Raw genomic sequence first — 21,890 nt, 5'->3', positions numbered from 1 at the left:
TTATTATTGTTAGCAAGCATGTGCATTGGTGATACACATTAGTTGGTAACAGGAAAGGTACAAATGTATAACAGATACCACTGTGTTAACTCTGATTGAAGGCAGTTTCTCTTATATGGACATGTCATCAATAATAGGATCTCAAAATTCTTACAGAACCCTGTGGTGCCTGCCACAGTGTGCGAGTATTTATTGTGTGCCATGCTTAATGAGCTCTTTGCAGTTGTGAGAGTTACACTTTTGGATGAGCGCATGTGTTTTTTCTTTGCAGTATGGGTGCATTTTACTTTTTGAGGTGCACAGTGAAATTTCTTAATATGTAGGTGTGTGTTTGGATTAAGTACTACTTTGTGACCGTGGGTGGTTAGTGGGTTGAAATATACCCTGTATACCCTGCATAATACCCTGTACACTATACATAATTCCCTGTGTGTGGGGATGGGTTGGGTTGGATGATTATTATTATTATTATTATTTGGAATTTTATATTGCGCACGGTTACCATTGAGCATCCCAGCGCTATCCAGAGACCAACCACAGCCAACCGTGACACACTAGACTGGGAAAAGATGAGTTTTTAATAGTTTGCGAAAACGCAGAGTACTGATCTCTGCCCGCAATACAAGTGGAAGCGCATTCCAAGCGGAGGCCGTATTCACTGAGAACCTTCTCCCTCCAGTGCGGGCTCGTCTTACTCTAGGAGACTGGAGGAGGAACTTATGATCCGAACGGAGAGGCCTTGCTGCTTTATAGGGTTTGATCATGTTTCTTAAGACCCTGAGCATGCAAAGAGTTCCTTTTATGTTGAAATGTCTATGGTTGCAAGATACCTATAATTTGCAGTAGTGGGAATGTGAGGGTTCCTTTGTCCTGCAGTGACGTGTGAGTTCCTTTGTCCTGCAAGGTGCGAGATGGATATATGTACAACTTGTATCCTGCTATATTTATATATCTGGTGTTCTCTTCCTTTACAGTTTAAGGAGGCTAATGATTTATGTAATGCAATCATATGTGATCTTACTTTACAATTCAAGGAGTGTAATCATTCATACAATATGATTGAGGTGATTTTATTTTACAATATGATCTTTCTTTACAATCTAAGGAGTGGACTAATTAATTAAATGTGATCTTTCTTGTAAATGACGATTGGTTAAATTTTTACAGGACGTACATTTTCTTCCACTCTGCATCCTGTTGTTTATTTGGTTTTCTGAAGAAAGGAGATATGTTGTATTCTGTTATCTCTTAGTTCCTTGTTGCTCAGCCTATGTGAATGTGATGTAATGGAATGCTCATCAGTGCATGATTTGGATAAGTGGAATGAGTGGGGTTGAGCAGCAGGATGCTGCTCCCGGTGGGGCAACTTTCTTACCATCTTACTTGTAACTGAATAAACCTACTTATATGATCTACACTACTGGCTACATGAGCCTTAAGTCGTGCACAAAACCTTTGACAGTGTTTATAATAAGCATTAGAACCAAGACTAAAAGCCTTAACCTAATCATGAACAAAAGGTTTCTTTCTCAAATACCATTTAACTTTAAAGCCGATCTAAAACATAAGCGTGCAAAAATTAATCTGCCGTCTGGGGACACCATATTTCAAATAGCCAGACCTTACAGAAGAATCTGAAAATTATTTGGCAGCCTCTAACTAAAGAGACCTCCTAAACCTTTAGCCAGATGTATTCTTCTTAATGAAGCTTAAATAACTCAGCCCGCCATAAAGCAGGAATCTGTCAATGAGGTGCACTCTACTGCAGTTTGAAGCTGCTACATACCTTTTCCATCATATTTCTCAGCTGTCCCAGACGTTTTGTATGTCTTTCATTCGTCCCTCTGAATTCTTGATGCACACGTCACAAACATGAAATACCAACTAACCTCACAGAGGAAAAGCAGCAAGCAATTCTGGGTCCAGCACAAGGTGTGCAAGGCAACAACACTGATCTTGGTACCATCTGTCAACCCAAAGTTCCAGTTTAACCTTTCAGTGCACAAACTGAAAATAAAACTACTCATCATGCACACTTTCCAAAAGGGATGGTGCTGCTTCTTTCCACACCCAATTCATTTATAGCAATTTAGAATGGTAGTGGCAGGCTAGGTCTGCCAATAGTTTGTCTTGTTCAGCCTTCTTGTGCTCACAAGCATGTGGGAGCCTGTCATGTGTAACCTGCTTATGGCCATAGTAGTGCACAGAAACTGACCCTACTTTGAAACTTTGGTACTGGAGGTTGCAGCTGAAAACCATTTTAAACAGAGTAGTGCACTGACTGAAACTCCATTAATGGTCACACACCTCAGCACAGGCCCAATAAATAGATGTGTAAAAGTGAGAACAGGGGCCATATAAGACAATGGGGCATATTATCAAGAAACGGCATTAAAATTGTTGCCGCTTTAGTGGCAGAAAACTGCCACTAAAGCGGCAATAATGGGCTTGGTAATATGCCCTTGAGAATTCCCACAGAAGACCATGTTCTGGTGTCAACATGGGCTTCTATTGGAATTCTCTGCGGCATATTATCAAGCCCATTATCGCTGCTTTAGCGGCAGTTTTCTTCCGCTAAAGCGGCAATAATTTTAATGCCATGCTTGATAATATTCCCCAATGTGCTTTAGGCAAGTGCACCCAATTTCTGTGCTCCTGCAGCACTTTGGAATTGCAGAAAGGCTTGCAAACACTTGCATAGCCCATTCACTGAATGCATATCATGCCAGCATACATGCAGCATTGGCACACTCTCTAGGGGCCATACCCTCATTTGCCTGGATGCATGGTCCCATACAAATGAGGGTACACTTTGCTTCTGCACTCTCACTTTATTAGAGACACATAGGCAAAGGAGCTGTCAGGGAGAGTACTAACTGAACGCACAAAGAAGTGTCATATAGTCAGTGCACCCCTTCGAGGGTACCTCCTGAAAAGGGGAAAAGGGGTCCCATAGACCTCCAGGCATACCTATGCAAGGGAATCTCTGTACCCCTCTGCAAAGCAGGCCATGTTGCCATCTGGAAAGTGAAAGATGAACTGACTGCTTCAAACAGCTGGTCTGCCTTTCACTAATGTGCTGCTCTCAGGGCAGGTGCAAGTTTGCAGTTGCCCAAGGGACATTGAATTATCTGTAATAGAACAAAGTGACTGGGTCTGATCGCAGTGCACCCAGTTCAAGTTGCACCATGGTTCAGACCAAGCTATGCACCCTTTAAATCATGTAGGCCCCAGGGATTTGATGAACAGATCATGGCCAAAAACTGTCCAATCATATCTTGAGAAATTATATGTTAATACTTTTTAGTAGATAACTCCAGGGTGTGATGTGCATGTGGAAATAAAATTTGTTATCTGTTTGACTGTTCTTGCACCAGATTGTATGACCAGAGAGCTCTCCATGTAGTGACAAAGCAGCATGTGGCCAGATTCGATCTAAGTTTTCGTTTCAGTGTGCCACCAATCACCAAATTGGAACTGTGGATGGGTATTCTATGTTTCTAGTGCACCTGTTTATACCTGCTTCTTACAATACTGTGAAAATATGAAAGAATAAATGGTTTAGATTTTAAAATGTTTTATGCTAACATTTCCCTCACAGCATCAAGCCATAGGTTTGAATCGGTGCCACATGTGTACAGGAGTTGGGAATATGGCGATATTTTAGAGTTTGGCATAGGCAGGATATCTGCCAAAAAGTGTAAGATGTCCCATCTGCTGCCTTATGAGTGCATTGAAATCAAAGGCACTCCAAATACAGCAGACAGGAGATATCGGGCACCTACACACATATGTTCCACTTTCCAAAACTGTTGGAAATGGTCCTTTTTGCAGGGTTACCCCAAAGCTTTTGCCTTCCTCATCCTACTTTTTTCTGACCTTGTTTTTGTTGGCTTGAAGATTCTGGGCACTTTACCGCTGTTAACTAGTGCTAAAGAACATGTGGTCTCTCCTCTAATAATGATACAATTGGTATACACTTGTTTGGCATATTTGATTTACTTCTAAGTCTCTCATAAGGGTGTACAATAAATACCTAAAAATCCATTCAGGAGTCGTGGATGGTCATTGCTGGATCTTTGTAATGGTGGTCACCGTGGGCTGTCATTCTGTGGTGCAAAGAGCAGATCTTGCATTGCAGGTCATCATGATGGTCGTTGTAGCACATAGAGTCAGGTTTACTGGAGCTTCACACTGGTAGTTGTCAAGGGCGGCAGAGTGTTGGCGTGAAAGGTCCCGTTCAATGTCCCAAAAAGCCCAAAACTTCAGGATTTATCCTTTCTTAACAGTAAAGTGCACTTGGATGCCAGCCAATGGTCCAGAACGCGAGGAGGCACCTCTTGGGGATCTAGCAGAGACAGCAGGACACAGGCAGGTGCACATACAGGTCCAGGCAGGTCAAATTGCAACAGGTCAGCAGGGCCATTGCAAGCAGGCTTCTGGGGCTTATTATGTTCCTGTAGCTCTGAACAAGAGATCATATAATTGGCCCTTAGAGTCACTCCAGTCAGCTTGAGATTAAGGGAACAGGTCCAGTCTTCCTTCTCAGAAAGCAGAACAGGCCTCAAGCAGCAGGGAAGTCCTCCGGGAACAAGGTGGTCGTTCTTCTATAGTCGACAATCCAAAAGGGTACTGAAAAGATGGTTCAGGAGGTTGAATATTTATTCCTGGTGCTAGCCTTTGAAAAGGGCATGATATCCTGGCTACCCTTTATCTGGTTTTGTAAAGATCTTCTCTTGCTCTGCAAAGGCTCCATGTAGTCTGGGGGGACAAACAACTGTTGTCAGTTTCCTTTGTGTGTGTGCTGGAGACAGCTCTTTGAAATGTAAGTGTGGCAGGGAAAAACTCCACCCCAACGATCCTGGCAGGGTGTCCCATCCTGTCAAACCCTAGTCCCCGTTTTAGTCCAAACTTGACATCCCTATCTGTTCCCAATCAAATGTGAACACTTAATATAATAAGGTAACCCAATCCAATGGGAGAGGTAAGCCTTGCAGTAGTGAAAAACAAATGTAGGATATTTTCACTTCCAGGACATGTAAAACGTAGCTACACATGCCCCACTTTTTAAAAACAATGCACCATGCGCTATAGGCTTTTAGGGCCTACCTTAGGGGTGACTTTTATGCATTTAAAAAGAAGGTCTAGGTCTGTCAAAATGTTTATTTCACTAGGTTGAATTGGCAGTTTTGCTGGAGAGTTGCTGGAGTAACGGTGCAGGGGGAGGTTGTTCCAAGCCTTAGCTGCCAGCTGCGAGAAGGAGCGCCCTCTTCTGTTGGCTCGATTGATCTGTGGGGTGTTTGTGAGGGAGAGGGAAGCTGATCAAAGGTGATGGTAGGTTGGTGGAGAGTCAGGCATTTGTTGATGTATGTTGGTCCTTCCTTGTGCAGGGCCTTGAAGGCATAGGTCAGCATCTTGAACAGGCATCTCTTCTGATCGGGAGCCAGTGTAGTTTCTTGAGATGTGGTGTGATATGAGTCCTTTTGCAGAGGTCGAGTATGAGTCTTGCCGCCAAATTCTATATTGTCTAGAGTCTCTTCAGGAGGTGTGTTGTATTTCCAATGTACAGCATACTTCCGTAGTCCAGTCTGCTGGTGATGAGGGCATGCATGACGGTCCTTCTGGTGTCTGCCAGAAGCCACCTGAAGATCAGTGTGGAAGGGTGTGGAAGAAAGTGTATGAGACTTCGTTGAGTTGCTTCTCCATAAATAGCTCGCTATCCAGAAAGATGCAGAGGTTGTGGGTATCGCTTGATGGGGCAGGGGGTGTGCCGAGCTCCATGGGCCATTATGTGTCAGTCCATGGTGAGGTGTTGTTCTCAAAGACGAGGATTTTTTTTTTTTGGTATTGAGTTTGAGATAGTTGGCCTTTATCTAGGCCATGATGTTCATCATGCATCTGTGGAAGTTATCTTTAATGGTGGAGGGATCCTCGAACAGTGAGAGGAGGAGCTGTGTGTCATCGGCATAGAAGATGATGTTGAGTCTGTGTGATCTGACAGTGGAGGCCAGTGGACTCATATAGGTGTTGAAGAGAAAAGGTTTGAGAGACAATCCTAGGGGGACTCCGCAAATGCCTTCTTAGGCTCTGAGGTTAAAGGTGGGAGGCAGATCCTTTGGGTTCTGCTGGTTAGGTATGAGCTGATACATTTGAGGGCATCTCCTTGAATCCCGATGTGGTGGAGTCTGTTGATCAGGATGTGGTGGAAGAAGGTGTCAAACACAGCAGACAGGTCCATGAGGATGAGCGGTGCTGTTTCCCCGCTGTCCAGGAGGGCTCTGATGTAGTCTGTGGCTGCAATCAGGGCTGTCTCAGGGCTGTGGCTAGCTCACAATCCAGACTGGGAGGGACCTAGGAGGTTATGTCCTTCTAGATGTTGGGTGAGTATCTGGTTGATTGCTTTCTCAAGGACATTTGCTGGATAGGGGAGCACAGAGATGTGCTGGTAGTTCTTTATTTCGGCTGGGTTGGTGGATGGTTATTCAGGAGGGGCCTCACTTCAGTGTGTTTCCAATCCTCAAGGAAGGATGCTGCAGTGATGGAGGTGTTCACGACCATCCTGAGCTTGTTACAATTGTCTTGCTTCTGAGGTTTAAGATGTGGGGGGCATGGGTTTGAATGTGCTCCTTAATGCACAGAGTTCATGACGGAGATATTGTCTTGCGCGGTGAAGAGTTTCCAGTTGGTGAGAAGGGGGTCAGGGTTTGTGTTCATGGATGTGAGCTGATTGATGCTCTCTGTAGTGGAGAGTTGGTGTTCAAAGTTTCATAGATGGCCGAGATCTTTTCATGGAGAAGTCTGCGAGGTTGTCCAACAGTTCCTGGAAATGAGTTATGTCGTTCTCGGTGACTACGGGATTGGTGAACTTCTTCAAGATTGGCAAAGAGTTCTTTGCTGTGATTTGCACTGGCCTTGCTTGCGGTCTGCTAGCGTGTTCTTCTTGGTGTCTTTCAGGAGGCGGGGTACTGGTTCAGAGCAGACCGGAAGGCAGTGTGGTCTTCTGCCTTTTTGCTAATGCGCCACTTTCTTTCAAGTTGTCGGCAGTTGCATTTGGTGGAGTGCAGTTCCTTGGTGAACCAGCTTTTCGCTTTGTTCTTTGCTCCTGACTGTCTTGGCGGGGCTGATGGTGTCTGCACAGTCTGTGATCCACTGGGAGAAGCTCACAGCTGCTCATTCAGAGTTGTGTGTAGAGTCTGGGCACGGAAAGTGTCATTCCACAGGTCTTCTGATACATTTTACTAGTCTCTTCATGTGGATCTGGGGGGCACAATGCCGGGAGGGTGGGTGCTGAGATGGTGAAGTGTAAACTGTGATGGTCAGAACAGGTGAGTGGTGTGTTGTGGATGTACCTGTTCCTGTCGCTGGAGAAGAAGATGGGTTCAAGCATGTGTCCTGCGATGTGGGTTTGGTTGGTGATGAGCTACGTGAGGTGGATGTTGCTCATGCTTTCCAGGAGGTCAGTGGAGTTGGTGTCATCGGGGTTATCGAGGTAGAAGTTAAGGTGTAAAATGTAGTGCTCAGAGTTGATTGTGAGTGGAGTCACTTTCATAGTCCTGGGGTCAAGTGAAGATGCAGGGCTCAAAAGCAGGGCTGCAGGGACAACATGCAGTTGTTAGGTCCTTTGTGTGAAAGCAGAGCACACCCTATTCAGTTTGAAATGGGACTGTGCTCAGCTCAACCCCTAATCCTGCCAGTAGACAGCCCATTGAGGTACTGCTAATCCCTTTATTCTGTGACTGCCTGGGAGGAATTCACAAAGTCCAATTGTCAGCTACACCCACTCATGTGACACAAGACAAGCTGCAGGCACAAAGGGATAAGAACAGGAAAATGACAACTTCTTAAATTTGCCATTTTCAAAATTGTAATGTAAAATCCAACTTCACCATTAAAGTGGATTTATCATTACAATTCCATAGCTACCTGATCCCAAATGAAAATTATAGCATATTAAATGTAAGGAGGATGCTATCCTAAGGGAGTGGTAGACCTCACAATAGTGAACAATTAATTTAGCAGTTTTTCACTACCAGGACATGTAAAACGTAATTGTAAATGCCCAATCTTCTAGTTAGATAGCGCCCTTCCCAATAGGCTACCAAGTACCTACCTTATGAGTGGCTTCTATGTAATAAAAGGGGAGTGCCCTTCCCAATAGGATACCAAGTACCTACCTTAGGAGTGACGCCTGTGTAATTAAAGGGGAGTTTAAGGCTTGGCAAGCGGGTTTAAATGCCAAGTCGACATGGCAATTTGAAAATGCATTCAGGCTGCACTGACAGGTCTGGGACATGTTTTAAGGTGCTACTTAAAAGAATGGCACAACAAGTGCTGCAGAGCCACTGGTTGCATTTAATCTACAAGCTGGTATGTGGTGCACCAATCTACAAGGGATGTATAAGTAAATTAAATTGTCAATCAGGTGTGAGCCAATGTAACCATGATCATGGAAGGGGGCATAAGTACTTTAGCACTGGTTAGCAAGAATTAAGTGCACAGTCCTATGGCCAACAAAATGAATTTAAGCACCAAAAATGGAGGTAAGTAAGCAAAATGTTTGGGGAACACGACCCTAAGACTAACGGGTCTAACACATGTCCCACCAGCTGAAAGTGAGGAGAAATACCAAACCTCCTAAGAGTTCTTATCACTAAGGTAGAAGGGCCTGATTCACAAAAGTAGTCTGAGACAAAATCCTAACTTTACGACTTTCGGTATTCACAAAAGGCATTTAGGAGTAGTGAAGTTAGGATTCCTAACTTTACTACTCCTAAATGCCTTTTGTGAATACCAAAAGTTTTAAAGTTAGGATTTTGTCTCAGTTTAGGAGTAATAAAGCTAGGAATCCTAACGTTACTACTCCTAAAACCCTTTTGTGAATACCGAAGTCATAAAGTTAGGATTTTGTCTCAGATTACTTTTGTGAATCGGGCCTGAAGTACCCAGATAGACCATTAGCATTGGAGTAATCTGCCTCAGGCGGTATTGCACCGTAAAGTCAATTCCCTGTAGGGAGATGGGCCACCTCAACAATTTCTCACCCCTCATTTGCATTAGCCACCTGAAGTGCATGTGGTCTGCCTGAACCCGGAAATGTGTCCCAAAAAAACATGGTCACAGCATCTTCAGTGCCCAGACTACAGCAAAGGCTTCTCTTTCAATAGCACCCCTCCTCTATTGCCTGGGAATTAACCTATTAGAGATGAAAGCTCCAGGTTGGTTTATGCCCTCTTCATTGAGCTGTGATAGAACTGCCACTATGCAATGCCCTGAGGCATCTGTTTGAACTATGAGTTCCTTAGAAAGTTCAGGGGCTTCAACACAGGGGCAGTGCAAATGGCAAGTTTGAGGCAGTCGAAGGCTTTCTGGCAAGTCTCCGTCCAGATCACCTTCTTAGACTGCTTCTTAGAAGTCAGCTCAGTAAAGGGGGCAACACCCTTTGGGAAATAAAGCTCCTGTAGTATCCTGTGAGGCCCTGAAAAGCCATCACCTCAGTCCAAGTTTTTGGGGGCTCCCACACCAGAATAGTTTCTATTTTGGACTGGAGGGGCTGCACCTTACCCCTGCCCACAAGGTATACCAAGTATACCACAGACTCCTGCCGTATCTGGCACTTACTGGTCTTGATTGTCAGGCCTGCATGTTGTAGGGTCTAGAGCACTTCATGCAGGTGAAACAGGCGGTCCTCTCAGCTGCTACTGAAAACAGCTATGTCATCCAAGTAACCAGCACTGAAGGCATCCTTCCCAGCCAAGACCTGGTTCATCAGCCTCTGAAAGGTGGCAGGGGAATTTTTCAGCCCAAAGGGCATCACTTTAAACTCATCACTATCCTCCTCCTCCCCATCATATGGCACCAGCAGCCTGTAGACCTCTGCCCTCTCATAGTGTGGCTTGAAGCAGCTGATATGGAGTACCCTTAAGGGGTGTTTTGGGGTCTTGAGATCCACCAGGTGGGTGGCCTCCCCCTTCCTGTCAACCACCTCATAAGGTCCAGCCTAACAGTCTTGGAAGGCCCTGGGCTCTACAGGCTCCATTACCCACACTTTTTGCCCAGTTTAAAATTCCACAGGGGTAATTGTCTGGTTATACCACTGTTTCATAATTTCCAGGCTTGCGTTCAAGTTCTCAGATGTTTTCTTCTAGAACTTGGTTTTCTGGTTCCTGAGGGCTAACACATAGCTAGCCACATCATGGTGGGGTTTCTTGAGAGCTTGCTCCCATCACTCATTGACCAGACTGAGATGCCCCCTGGCACTAACAGGCTGTCCATACAGAAGTTCAAAGGGGTTGATTCCAATCCATTCTGTGGCACCTCCATGTAGGTAAGGAGCAGGAATAGTAAAAACACCTCCCACTTTTGCCTCATGGGCTTGGGCAGGCCCATAGTCCTATAATCATGTATTTTAGGGTATTATTAAATCTTTCAACAAGCCCATTTGTTTGTGGATGGTAAGGTGTGGAGGAATTGTAAGTTACTCCACACTCCTTCCACATCAACTTCATATATGCATACATGACGTTGCTGCCCCTGTCAGACACCACTTCTTTAGGGAACCCCACCCATGTGAAAATCCCCATCAGGGCCCTAGCCACTACAGTCCTCATAGGTGTGGCCTCTGGGCATCTAGTGGCATGGCACCAAGACCAGTATAAACATGTTGCCTAAGACTGTCTTGGGTACCAAGGGCCCTACAAGTGTAATGCCTACCCTTTCAAACAGGGTGCCAATGACAGATAATTGATCAGGACAGCCTTCAGCTTTTTCCCTGTCTTCCCACTGGTCTGGCAGGCTAGGCAAGTGCTGCAGAATGCATCTGAGGAGATCTTTATCCGGGGCTTATAGAAGTGGGAGACAAGCCTGGCAAAGGTTTTGTCTTGTCTCAGATGTCCAGCCAGGGGTATCTCATGAACCAGCCCAAGTAGGAAGACCCTGTAGCATTGTGGGATTACCAATGCATGTGTTGTTCCAATTAAGGATGCCTTAGGCTCAAAAGGCAGGAGGTAAGTCTCCCAGTATATATCAGGTGATCTGCAGAGGTATCACCAGCTGCCTGTCCTTCAGCTTGCCGCCTCATGCCTTCCAAGGTTGGGTACTCCTCTGCCTTACAGAACTCTTCCCTGGTAGGTCCCCCTTCAGCTTCCCATCCAGCAAGCTCAGGCAGGTCACCAAGGGAGGTAATGTCCTTCCTGGTAGACTCTGGGGCAGCATCCTCTGGTGCCTCATCCATCTGTACCATGGGATATTGCCCTTCTCTCTCTTGGCAGTTGTCTGGACTATTTTCTCAGGCTCCACACCTCCTCAACTCCCCTCCAGGGCAGCCAGGGACCTGGTGGTCAAACAGACCCTCTCAGGCAACTCCAACATTTACATGTATGACCTGAGCTCCACTTTCTTCTAGATAGTGTACTCTTGATCATTCCCTAATAGACAGTCATCAGGCATGGCAGGGCTCACAGCAACTTTCAGGGGACCTGAGACCACCCCCTATTCAAAAGGAATCATACTTGTCTACCACTACAACCTGGTGAAATGTATTGAGAATCACATACTCCGAGAAAACCAGATGACACCTGACAGTAGACATACTGGCTCTTATGTCCCTCAGAGCCTCTACCCCTGCCCATTAATGGCGACCCACTGCCTATTCTTGAAAGTATTGAAGTCATGTGGGATTTGGGCACCATGTTGTTGTCACCCAGGGACACTAGTGTGTTTTCACTGACCCCCCTCCACTACCTGGGGCCATCTCCTCCCTAGGCACTACCCTAGACAACCCAAAGGTCTACCCACCACTGGGAGGCTGTGCCCGTTTGGGACATTTGGGATCACCCTTGGTGTGCCAATTCTAATAGCACTCATAGCACTTGGGGACAAACTTGCCAGTGTTCAAATAAGACTTTTTTTCTGGTGGTCAGATTTAGATTGAGACCCTTGCCCCTGAAAAAATTTGGGGGACCTTGAGGGAACTCTTTCTTGTTCTTATCTTCCCCCTCTTTCTTCTGGTGGAACCCTGACCAACCTTTTCGGGAGTCCTGGGACATGTTTTGAGGTGCTACTTAAGTGGGTGGCACAATAAATACTGCAGGCCCACTTGTAACATTTAATCTACAGGCCCTGGGTATATGGTATACCACTCTATAAGGTACATATAAGTAAATTAAATATGCCAATCAAATGTAAGCCAATCAAGCCTTGTTTAGGGAAGTGAGCACATTCACTTTAGCTCTGGTTAGCAGTGGTAAAGTGCAGAGTCCTAAGGCCAACAAAAACGAATTGCAGCACAAAGAATGGAGGTAAGTAAGCACAAAGTTTGCGAGATGACCCTAAGGCTGACAGGTCTAACAGGTGGCCTACAGAACGATAATGGAAGTGATGCGCCATTATTTCATTAGATTTCTGCTCTGAAAACTGAATGGTAGTTACTGCAACAAAGAAAGCATTTTTCCACAACCGGATCTGAAATAACTGCTTAGATGAAGACTGAAAAATTAAATGAAAAATCCACAGCCTGCCTCTGACTGCTCTGGGCACTATTTGATGCCACACTCATGTGGTTCGTAGACTGAGTATGGCTTCGATCTGTGTTTATGTTAATAAACTAGAGGACTTATTCCCCTCTGAATCATCTTTCGCACAGGATGTTATAATCTTAGATAATAATATTTGATTTATCTATGTGCATTTACTACATTGAAAGGCCAGTATATTGCACTGGAAGGGTACCATTCCCTGACTGAATCTGTGGTTGATGATGTGTAACTTTGGTGTAAGGTTATGTTAGTGCATAGCAGCCTTAAGTGAGCCAGCACAGGGTTGGAGGAAAATAGTGCCATATTTTAGTACATATGCACATATTCTGCTCTGTCCCTTTCATGCAAAGTAGCATACACACTGGGTTGCTCCTCGCATTGTGTGAAAAGGTAGTAATCCTGCACTACTGTGTGTTATATTATAATGGTCAAATCATTGATTTTAATGTGTCCTAGAATGAAAATTAGAACTAGTTAAAATGAGATTAGGTAAAAGAAGGGGACCTTCAATATTCACTCCTTCTCTCAATTATAATCTACTATAAAGAGCACCTTCATAAACGGTACTACTCCAATTATACTGTCATAAACTACATGAACTTTCACATGTATGGTTAAGTTGTGCAACTCAAATAACGAAGAAAGCACAGTAATGTTATGATGGTACTTTTTTCAACATAAGGCAAACATAAACTGGTACTACATGTCTCTAATATGAAATTGCAGTTGCTGAAAAATGTAGGATATGTGTTGCTGAATTGCTGCTGAACAACTTTGTAAAGGGCCGTTCTTTCTTTTTTCTACCTAGTTTGGTAACCACAAAGGAATCAGACAGTGCAAGGCCACGTGCTTCACCTTTGTCGCCTTCGGATTTTCTGGATAAATTAATGGGCAGAACATCAGGATATGATGCGAGAATCAGACCAAATTTTAAAGGTATCTTCTAAGTTTCATCTTGCATCGCTACAGTCATATTTCCACCTGTAAAACTATCAAGCATGCCATAAAAATTAATTTGACGAGCAGTGAATACGTCTTTGAGTTGTTTCATATTCGGTTTTTTGAACATATTGCAACCCCACCGTAAAGGAGTTAGTCAACCATTCAATGGATCATTTCTATGAATTGTTGCAGTTGCTAGGGCCAATCTCCATAGAATGTTAGAAAACATTCACACTTCACTTCTCACAGATTTATTATTAGATACCTGGCTCGCCAATATACCTTATTCTGCATGCTTTGTTTTCCTTACACCTATTCTCATAACTCTATTTTGTTGCTACTGAATTTGCAACTCTTTTGTTATATTCTAGATATGCTTACTCTGGTTTGGGTGCTCTTTAACACTGCCATGCCATTGTGTTTGGTCTCGTTTCCTGCATTCAAATCAATTAAAGACAAACATCATAAATTGGTCTAAAGTCCTCAGGGGTGTGGTGCTCAGACTATGAAAGGATCAGACACTTGCTACTGCAAAATCTAAATTCTATTAAATCTGCTCGAAAATATCATCAATTTACCCTTATCTAATTATTATTCCGTGTATTCAGTCATGTGCATTGTTCTTTGTAGCAGCTCTTTGTATCAGTTCAATCCTTTCCTGTGACCTGTGCACTACCTGGAATGTAGTACCTCAAATCTCACTTTATCCTAGTTTATCTCTCACTGCCTGCTCCCTAGTACCTCCACATAGGCTGGAGTAACTCACCTTTCATGATGTTAGGGGAAGGGATCACTTCCAGGTTGGGCAGAAGTGTAGAGGGAAGGTCGTCCTCGATGTGGAAAAATGTTTCTCTCTGAAAAGAATAAGAAAAAATGTGTGTTTCATTTCCTTTGTGCAAACATATCCACTATGGAGAACTTTGTAACAGGGGAACAGAAGACTAAAAGATTTTGTTTTTAAAAACACACCTGTCATCTTTAGATGTACACTAGGAAACGTGTACTTTGCATAGCCTTTCAGTGATGTTAGTAAATTGGAAATACATGGGAAAATGTTCTCAACAGAGATGTAACTCTATGCACATACGTGTCCATTTATTTTCGTGAGTTAGGCCTTTTTCTTCTAACATACTATGGTTTATGAGCCAAAAACAAAAAAGATTAAAAACAAAATTAGCAGATTTATCTGGCACAGCAAAATGTTCAAGTATACTTCTAAACAAATAACGTGCGCGTCATTCACTTTTTGACTGTTCTTAATAAATGTCACTATAGTACAACCCGTTCTTCATCCTGACGAACTGAGTGGATTTCGGTATAACTTCTCTTTCCCCCAAAAAATGCCTTCCATAATATGTGTCTGAAAATTGTGAGCACCTTGCAACATAAATCTATTACAAATATTAAATAGCTCCCTTTTGTAGATTATGAAATAATCTGCAGTTGCCTGAAAACATTACTATTGCCCTTTTGCACTCATCCCCAAAAAGTCAGCTTGCATTTATTTAACATTTCTTCTTCATAAGCGATTTCATGAAAGACATAGATCAATGAAATAATCATAATGAATTTATTGGAATGCAAATTAGAACTTCTTTTGGCAATTTATGCCGTACCTCCATCTTAGTGAATGGGCCATTTCATTCTTTTCAGTCATAAACATTAAATGATGCCCAGTGGGTCTCCTCAGACACCAGGATTGCCATTGGGCCTTGAGAATACTGCACCTTGTCCTCTGTCATAACTGTTTTGAAAAATCTCTGTTGTTCTATATTAATTGTGTTTTCGAATGAGAAATTTAATTTGTTAAAGGGTTCCTAACAGGTTTTCCATGAGATCTTGCATCTGCCAAGATTTTGGCCGCAATATTGAGTGCATTTATTGATTTAAACTATACTTACTCTATCTGCCTTGCTTAACTTTGAGTAGTCCCGATGGTGGTGACCACCTTCTATACTTTCTGAAAAAGGCTACAAATTCCTGGAAAAATGCATTTTGTGCTGCCAACACCTCTATCAGGATTCCTTGCAGAGTTACAGCAATCCAGTAAATGTTCGCCTGCAGGGCAAGAAATAACCTGGTTATCTCACACAAATAAGACAATACTCTCAGAGACAGTAAAATATTGTAAATCCTCATGATTCTTCTACAGTTCTTCAATAATTTCTATACGTTCAGTGGAGAGAGTATCAGAAGACCTGTATCTCCAGTTTGCATATTCCGATTCCTCATGCTCACCAAGGCCCTACAGGAATAGAAGCTCAAAAAGGTAGTTTCCGCTGTTCCTCAAAGTGGAAAGAGGGGAGAAGAGTCAGGTGAAAGGCTAGAACCAATTGTATCCACTTTGTATTGGAAATTGGTAATCCATTTGTCGGATAATAATGCCCTCACACACCCTTGCAGGTGTCATGCTTCATCATATGGGCTAGCTCCTCGTCGGGCCGGCGGTGCAATGCCCGACGGGCTCCCTTTATAAGGGGCACTTTGTCGGAGATCTTCAATCCGACAGCCGTATGGTGAAGTGCGGGTGAGGGGGCCTAAGTGGTGTAGATGTGACTATGTGGTATAAAACAGGGTTAAAGTGCCAGCTGGGAATCAATTTTATTCTTGGGGCCTTCTTCCCTGATTAAAAACGTGAAAAGGTGGCACTCAACGGAGTATAATGTCTCATGTGTGAGTGAACTAAAAGATGGTCAACATGTTTCTCGCTATGAGTGTGTGTACTCGCGATTCTTCAGGACCTAAGAAAAAAACACTATCTACAAAACAGTAAAACTAATAATAACAGTATTCTGAACTGGGTCGTGTCACACCAGATGATGACTACTATTGAAGTACCTGTCAGTGTCTGGTATTACCTGTAAGGGAAATGATGCCAGTTAGAGTAGAACACCGTTGACACATTGGTACAGAAAAATATATAGCCAATAGGTGACTCTTCAACCATGCTAAAGGTAAAAACTGTGGTGGTTTCCTAAAGCCAAAAGAAATATTTTTAGCAACTCTACAAGTACATTCGTGATGTGTCCCAAAGGTGAACTAGAAGTGGCTATTCACCTGTGTGGACGATTTAAAAATGCAGTAGGGAATACGCGGGAACTGACTTACCCTATTCGGTAACAGTTAAGACAGCAGCAGTACTCGGTGGGTGTACATGGAGCTAGAATCTCTCATAAAGTAGAACTGCGCACGAGACCAAAGAATGATATGGGTAAAACAACAATTAAGAGCAGGCACTAAGTAAGGCAGTACAGTTGTGGTCTAATGTATTAATGTAATGGCAAGCTTATCCTTTAGATGTAGGAAATATATATACATTGAGGTGACAATGGAGATATAAAGGCAGTCAACCTGTAAAGTGTATCGATTGCATCACATAGATAAATACATAAATAAATAAATAAAGAAACAACACAATTCCAAGGTTGTAGGCATAAAGTGTTGTGACTTGATGTCCGTGGATAAGGAAAGTAAACTGCGTGAAAGGCAGTCTGCTGGAGAGCCTTCATGTTTATACGTGGTCTAAGCTGTGCGTGCAGTCATCCTATGCAGAGGATTAATGGATGGGTGGAGGCCGGTGTTGCAAAAGCCCGGGGGCATGTCCTGTAAACCCCAACCATGATAAGCGGAAGGAGCTAAGCCGCCGCAAGTTAGTAAGAACGGTCACCAAAGGAGACCGATCGGTGCGACTGGGATGAATGAGAGTATATTCAAAAAGAAGCGTCAGTTACCAGTCGAGGACCTAAGTGTGCCTGGTGTTCCCAAGTTAACTACTAGGGGGAATAAGAGGGGAAAGCAGGTCCCTGAAAAGGTGAAGCTCAAAGTTAGCGGCAATGTGATAGAGCGTAAATCTACTTACATTGCGTGCCGCTCATGTCCGCCGTATTGACCTACCCTCTCCACCGAGTCCGGAAGGTGACTCGTGCCTCAGGAAGGTGTGCTTAAAAAGAGGAAGTCGAAGTCAGGTGACTGTGGGCGGGGGTGGAGGTGGAGGTGGGACTGTGGTAGAATGGCGGCCATCATGGATTGGTGTGTGATCTCAGCCAGTAGACCAGGAAAGATTGTAAATGTGGCGGCCATCTTAAAACGGAGGGTTGAACACTAACTTCATAGTCACAGTAGCATATTAGCTGGGAAAACCAGTAGACAGATGGCTATTTTTAAAGCACTCAGTGTGAGTTTTGGTGGTACCACTCGGAGGGCAATGTGGGTGGTATATATCGTGTCTGGGAATGTATGCCAATATACAGTAGTGAAGGTCTCTTGTTGGGACTGAAGTCTCAACCAACAGTGGGGGTCATGCTCCTGGTATAGTATAGAATTGCTCAGGTTCTTATCGAGCTCCACGGGATATCGTCGTTGAGTCCCCCAGTATCAGAGGATAAACGGTGTATCCATCTCTGCTCTCTTGCGAAAAGGCTCGATTTAGTAAGAAGGGGATTGGCTTCTAAAATAAGCCATTTCACCGAGTCCGGTGAGTGTCCCTTCTCGTGAAAATGAGCATAAAGTTTGGTGTTATTTTTGTGGCACCGGAAACTGCTGCGATGCTCAGAAATGCGCAGTTTGATGGGGCGTGTTGTCATCCCCACGTAGTAGAGATCGCAAGGACAGATAAGTAGGTAAATACAGTTTGGTGTGTTACAATTTGTGTGGGTTCTCAATTCCCAAACAAAAGTGCTATTCAGTGTGACTGTCTTATGTACTGAAGTGAAGGTGCAAGCACTACATGTGCCACAAGGGTGGTGTCCCTTCACAGGAGGTAGTTGCCAGAGTGTGCGTTGTAGGGACTTGATCTCGGGTTTAGGCCTTGTGCGTATGAGAATATCCTTAATGTTCTTAGATCGCTTGTATGCAAAGCGTGGTGTTTCAAGGTGTAAAGTTCCTGTATTAAGGATATCCCAGTGTTTCTTTAACACGCGGGTCAGTTGTGTAGAAACCGGTGTAAAGGTAGTGACACAGGTTAGTGTTGTAGAAACACTTGGCTCGGTTCTATGTTCAAGGAGTCCTTCTCTATTGTTGTTGCGGGCACGTTTATTAGACAGAGTGATGCTCCTCTGTGGGTAGTTCCTCGCTTTCAGGTTCTGGGCCAGGATAGCTGATTCACTTTTGTATGAATCTAAAGTGCTGCAATTTCTCCTAACTCTTAGAAATTGCCCAAAGGGCAAATTTTCTCTGAGTGATCTAGGATGGTGGCTCTGAAAGTGTAACAGGCTATTGCGGTCAGTTGCCTTCCTGTACATGGTTGTTGAGAAGTGACCCTGTGTCAACTTAATAGTCAAATCAAGGAAGGCAATCTGTGTTGGAGACGCTGTTATAGTGAACTGTAAGTAGGGATTCAGGTTATTAATCCAGGTAAAAAACTCAGTGTAGCTCACGCTGTCTCCTGTCCAAAAGATGAGGATGTCGTCTATAAAACGCTTCCATAGGCGGATGTTATCGCGATAAGGATTGGTGTCACAGAAGATGTGTTCCCCCTCAAAGGAAGCCATATACAAACAAGCTACACTAGGAGCAAAGGTACTCCCCATGGAAGTACCTTGTGTCTGGTGATAGAGTTTGCCCTTGAACTCGAAAAAGTTTTCAGTTAGTGCCAGTGTAGCACAGGCTGTGATGAAGGATGGAGGGGTGGGAGACTCCCAAGGGGTTGCATTCAAAACATCCTCTATCACCTCCAGTGTGGCCCTTTGGGGGATGTTTGTGTAAAGGGCCACAACGTCGAGGGTAATGAGGAAGTTGATGTCATCAGACCCCTGAATCTGGTCAAGTAGGCGTAATACATCAGTTGTGTCCTGTATGTATAATGGGGTATCTTTGACCAAGGGTTGCAAGAAATAGTCGCAGAATTGTGAAAGAGGCTCCAGGATGGAGTCAATGCCTGATACTATCGGACGGCCTGGTACTGGTGTGACCCCTTTATGGATTTTAGGTAAAACATAAAAGTAGGGGGTTTTAGGTTCTTTCTTAATTAGAAAGGACGCCTCATTCTCACTCAGCCATCCTTGGCTTTCGGCTGAATCTATCAGGCTGGTAATAGATTTTTTCAAGCGTTCTGTTGGGTTTTTGGAATTCCTCATTCCTACACTTTTTTCTACACCTCCACCTCAATTCCTCCCATCCACAAATGGAGGGCCAGGGCTTGAGCTATGGTGACGACCATGCAGCGGAAATACTTAGGACCCCCTCTATTCTGGGTCTTGATTACGAGACTGCCACAGGAAGCCAATCGGCCGATTGGCAATCCTTATCAGACATGAAACGAGAGTGGGTACGGATTACATTACATGGTGCCCTGATGACAGAATACTTTAGGGCCAACATTTCACCTAATGGCCTCATTGTGAAAAACTTCCCCAGGATCTTCTGGGAGGATGGGCAATTCAAAGTTGAATGGTCCCAAATCTCCTGGAAGTGTACAAGAGATCTCCTCATCCTCATTGTTAACACAGCCAAAAGACTAGCGGATGAGCTGTTGATACGGATTCAAGCAGCGGAAAGCACGTTAAAACAATCTAACCCTGGCTCAAGTTTCAAGTCCAAATTGACTGAACTTAATAACGAGATCGCTGAACATAAAGAGTATCTGATGAAACAAAAAGTAGTAAAGTTACAAAAGGACATTAAACGCTTTGAGAAAGAGAAAGTGTACCCATATCTTAAAGCTGATTATGTCCCATCTAACACTAATTATTCATCAGACACCGATACCAACTCTTCCAGAAGAGGGTCCTCTACCGGCAGTGACTCCAGTACTGAATACTCAAGACCCAATCAATACAGAGGAAAGAAGGGCAGACAAGGATATAATACCTTTCCTCCACCTATGTACCAAGGACCATCTTTTTGGCCATATCCGATGTACCAGCAAGGCCCCCCACAATTTAGCCAACACTGCCCACCCCCTTTTGTACCCCAAGGCATGAGCCAGCCTTTTTTAGGCAGAGGTTGGGGCAGAGGGCGAGGGCGAAGAAGAGGGCCCTCGCAGGAAGGCAAAAGAGTACAGTGGGAAGAACCTCCCCAACGAGGGATGGAGACCAGGAGCCACAGCAACAAGAAACAAACCTAGTCGTTAATCTATCGACCAGGCAATTGACACAGACAGAAGATGACGTCCTCCAAAAAGGACTTGGTTTTGTCCCCACCCCCAGAGTTGATCCATTCATGCAGATCTGCGAATTACACCAATTTTTTCGCAAGATCCGCCTCAGATTTTTCTTCGAAGGAAAAACAAGGATAACCGAAATGGATTCAGGTCTTCGTAATCCTTCTACTTTCACCCCACATGCGGGAATGGTACCAAATGAAGTCCTGACCTATGAACAGGCAGTACTGAAGGAAGTGAAAACGATTCAAGGACGCCAAATTTTCAAAAACATCAGTAACAAAGAAAAATTGGCTCTTGAGTCATTGGCCAATGACCCGAGTATCACCATTAAGCAAGCTGACAAGGGTGGGGCCACTGTCATAATGAATACAACAGATTACGACACTGAATGCCTACGACAGTTGGGGGATAGGAAATACTATACTCCTATTTCCAAAAACCCTACAGAACGCTTGAAAAAATCTATTACCAGCCTGATAGATTCAGCCGAAAGCCAAGGATGGCTGAGTGAGAATGAGGCGTCCTTTCTAATTAAGAAAGAACCTAAAACCCCCTACTTTTATGTTTTACCTAAAATCCATAAAGGGGTCACACCAGTACCAGGCCGTCCGATAGTATCAGGCATTGACTCCATCCTGGAGCCTCTTTCACAATTCTGCGACTATTTCTTGCAACCCTTGGTCAAAGATACCCCATTATACATACAGGACACAACTGATGTATTACGCCTACTTGACCAGATTCAGGGGTCTGATGACATCAACTTCCTCATTACCCTCGACGTTGTGGCCCTTTACACAAACATCCCCCAAAGGGCCACACTGGAGGTGATAGAGGATGTTTTGAATGCAACCCCTTGGGAGTCTCCCACCCCTCCATCCTTCATCACAGCCTGTGCTACACTGGCACTAACTGAAAACTTTTTCGAGTTCAAGGGCAAACTCTATCACCAGACACAAGGTACTTCCATGGGGAGTACCTTTGCTCCTAGTGTAGCTTGTTTGTATATGGCTTCCTTTGAGGGGGAACACATCTTCTGTGACACCAATCCTTATCGCGATAACATCCGCCTATGGAAGCGTTTTATAGACGACATCCTCATCTTTTGGACAGGAGACAGCGTGAGCTACACTGAGTTTTTTACCTGGATTAATAACCTGAATCCCTACTTACAGTTCACTATAACAGCGTCTCCAACACAGATTGCCTTCCTTGATTTGACTATTAAGTTGACACAGGGTCACTTCTCAACAACCATGTACAGGAAGGCAACTGACCGCAATAGCCTGTTACACTTTCAGAGCCACCATCCT

General features: G+C 44.1%; 1 protein-coding gene across 1 annotated transcript in view; it reads left to right on the top strand.

Annotated features, from left to right (window-relative positions):
- Positions 1-21,890, top strand: part of GLRA3 (glycine receptor alpha 3) — a 693,846-nt gene that overhangs the window by 203,640 nt on the left and 468,316 nt on the right. The window contains exon 2 of the mRNA XM_085641854.1: positions 13,342-13,469. Within this exon, the coding sequence (XP_085497980.1) occupies positions 13,342-13,469 (128 nt within the window). The remainder of the gene's footprint in view (positions 1-13,341; positions 13,470-21,890) is intronic.

This window comes from Triturus cristatus, chromosome 2_2 (genome assembly GCF_964204655.1).
Source record: "Triturus cristatus chromosome 2_2, aTriCri1.1, whole genome shotgun sequence".
Classification (NCBI taxonomy): domain Eukaryota; kingdom Metazoa; phylum Chordata; class Amphibia; order Caudata; family Salamandridae; genus Triturus; species Triturus cristatus.
This window is presented reverse-complemented; position numbering and strand designations above follow the sequence as displayed.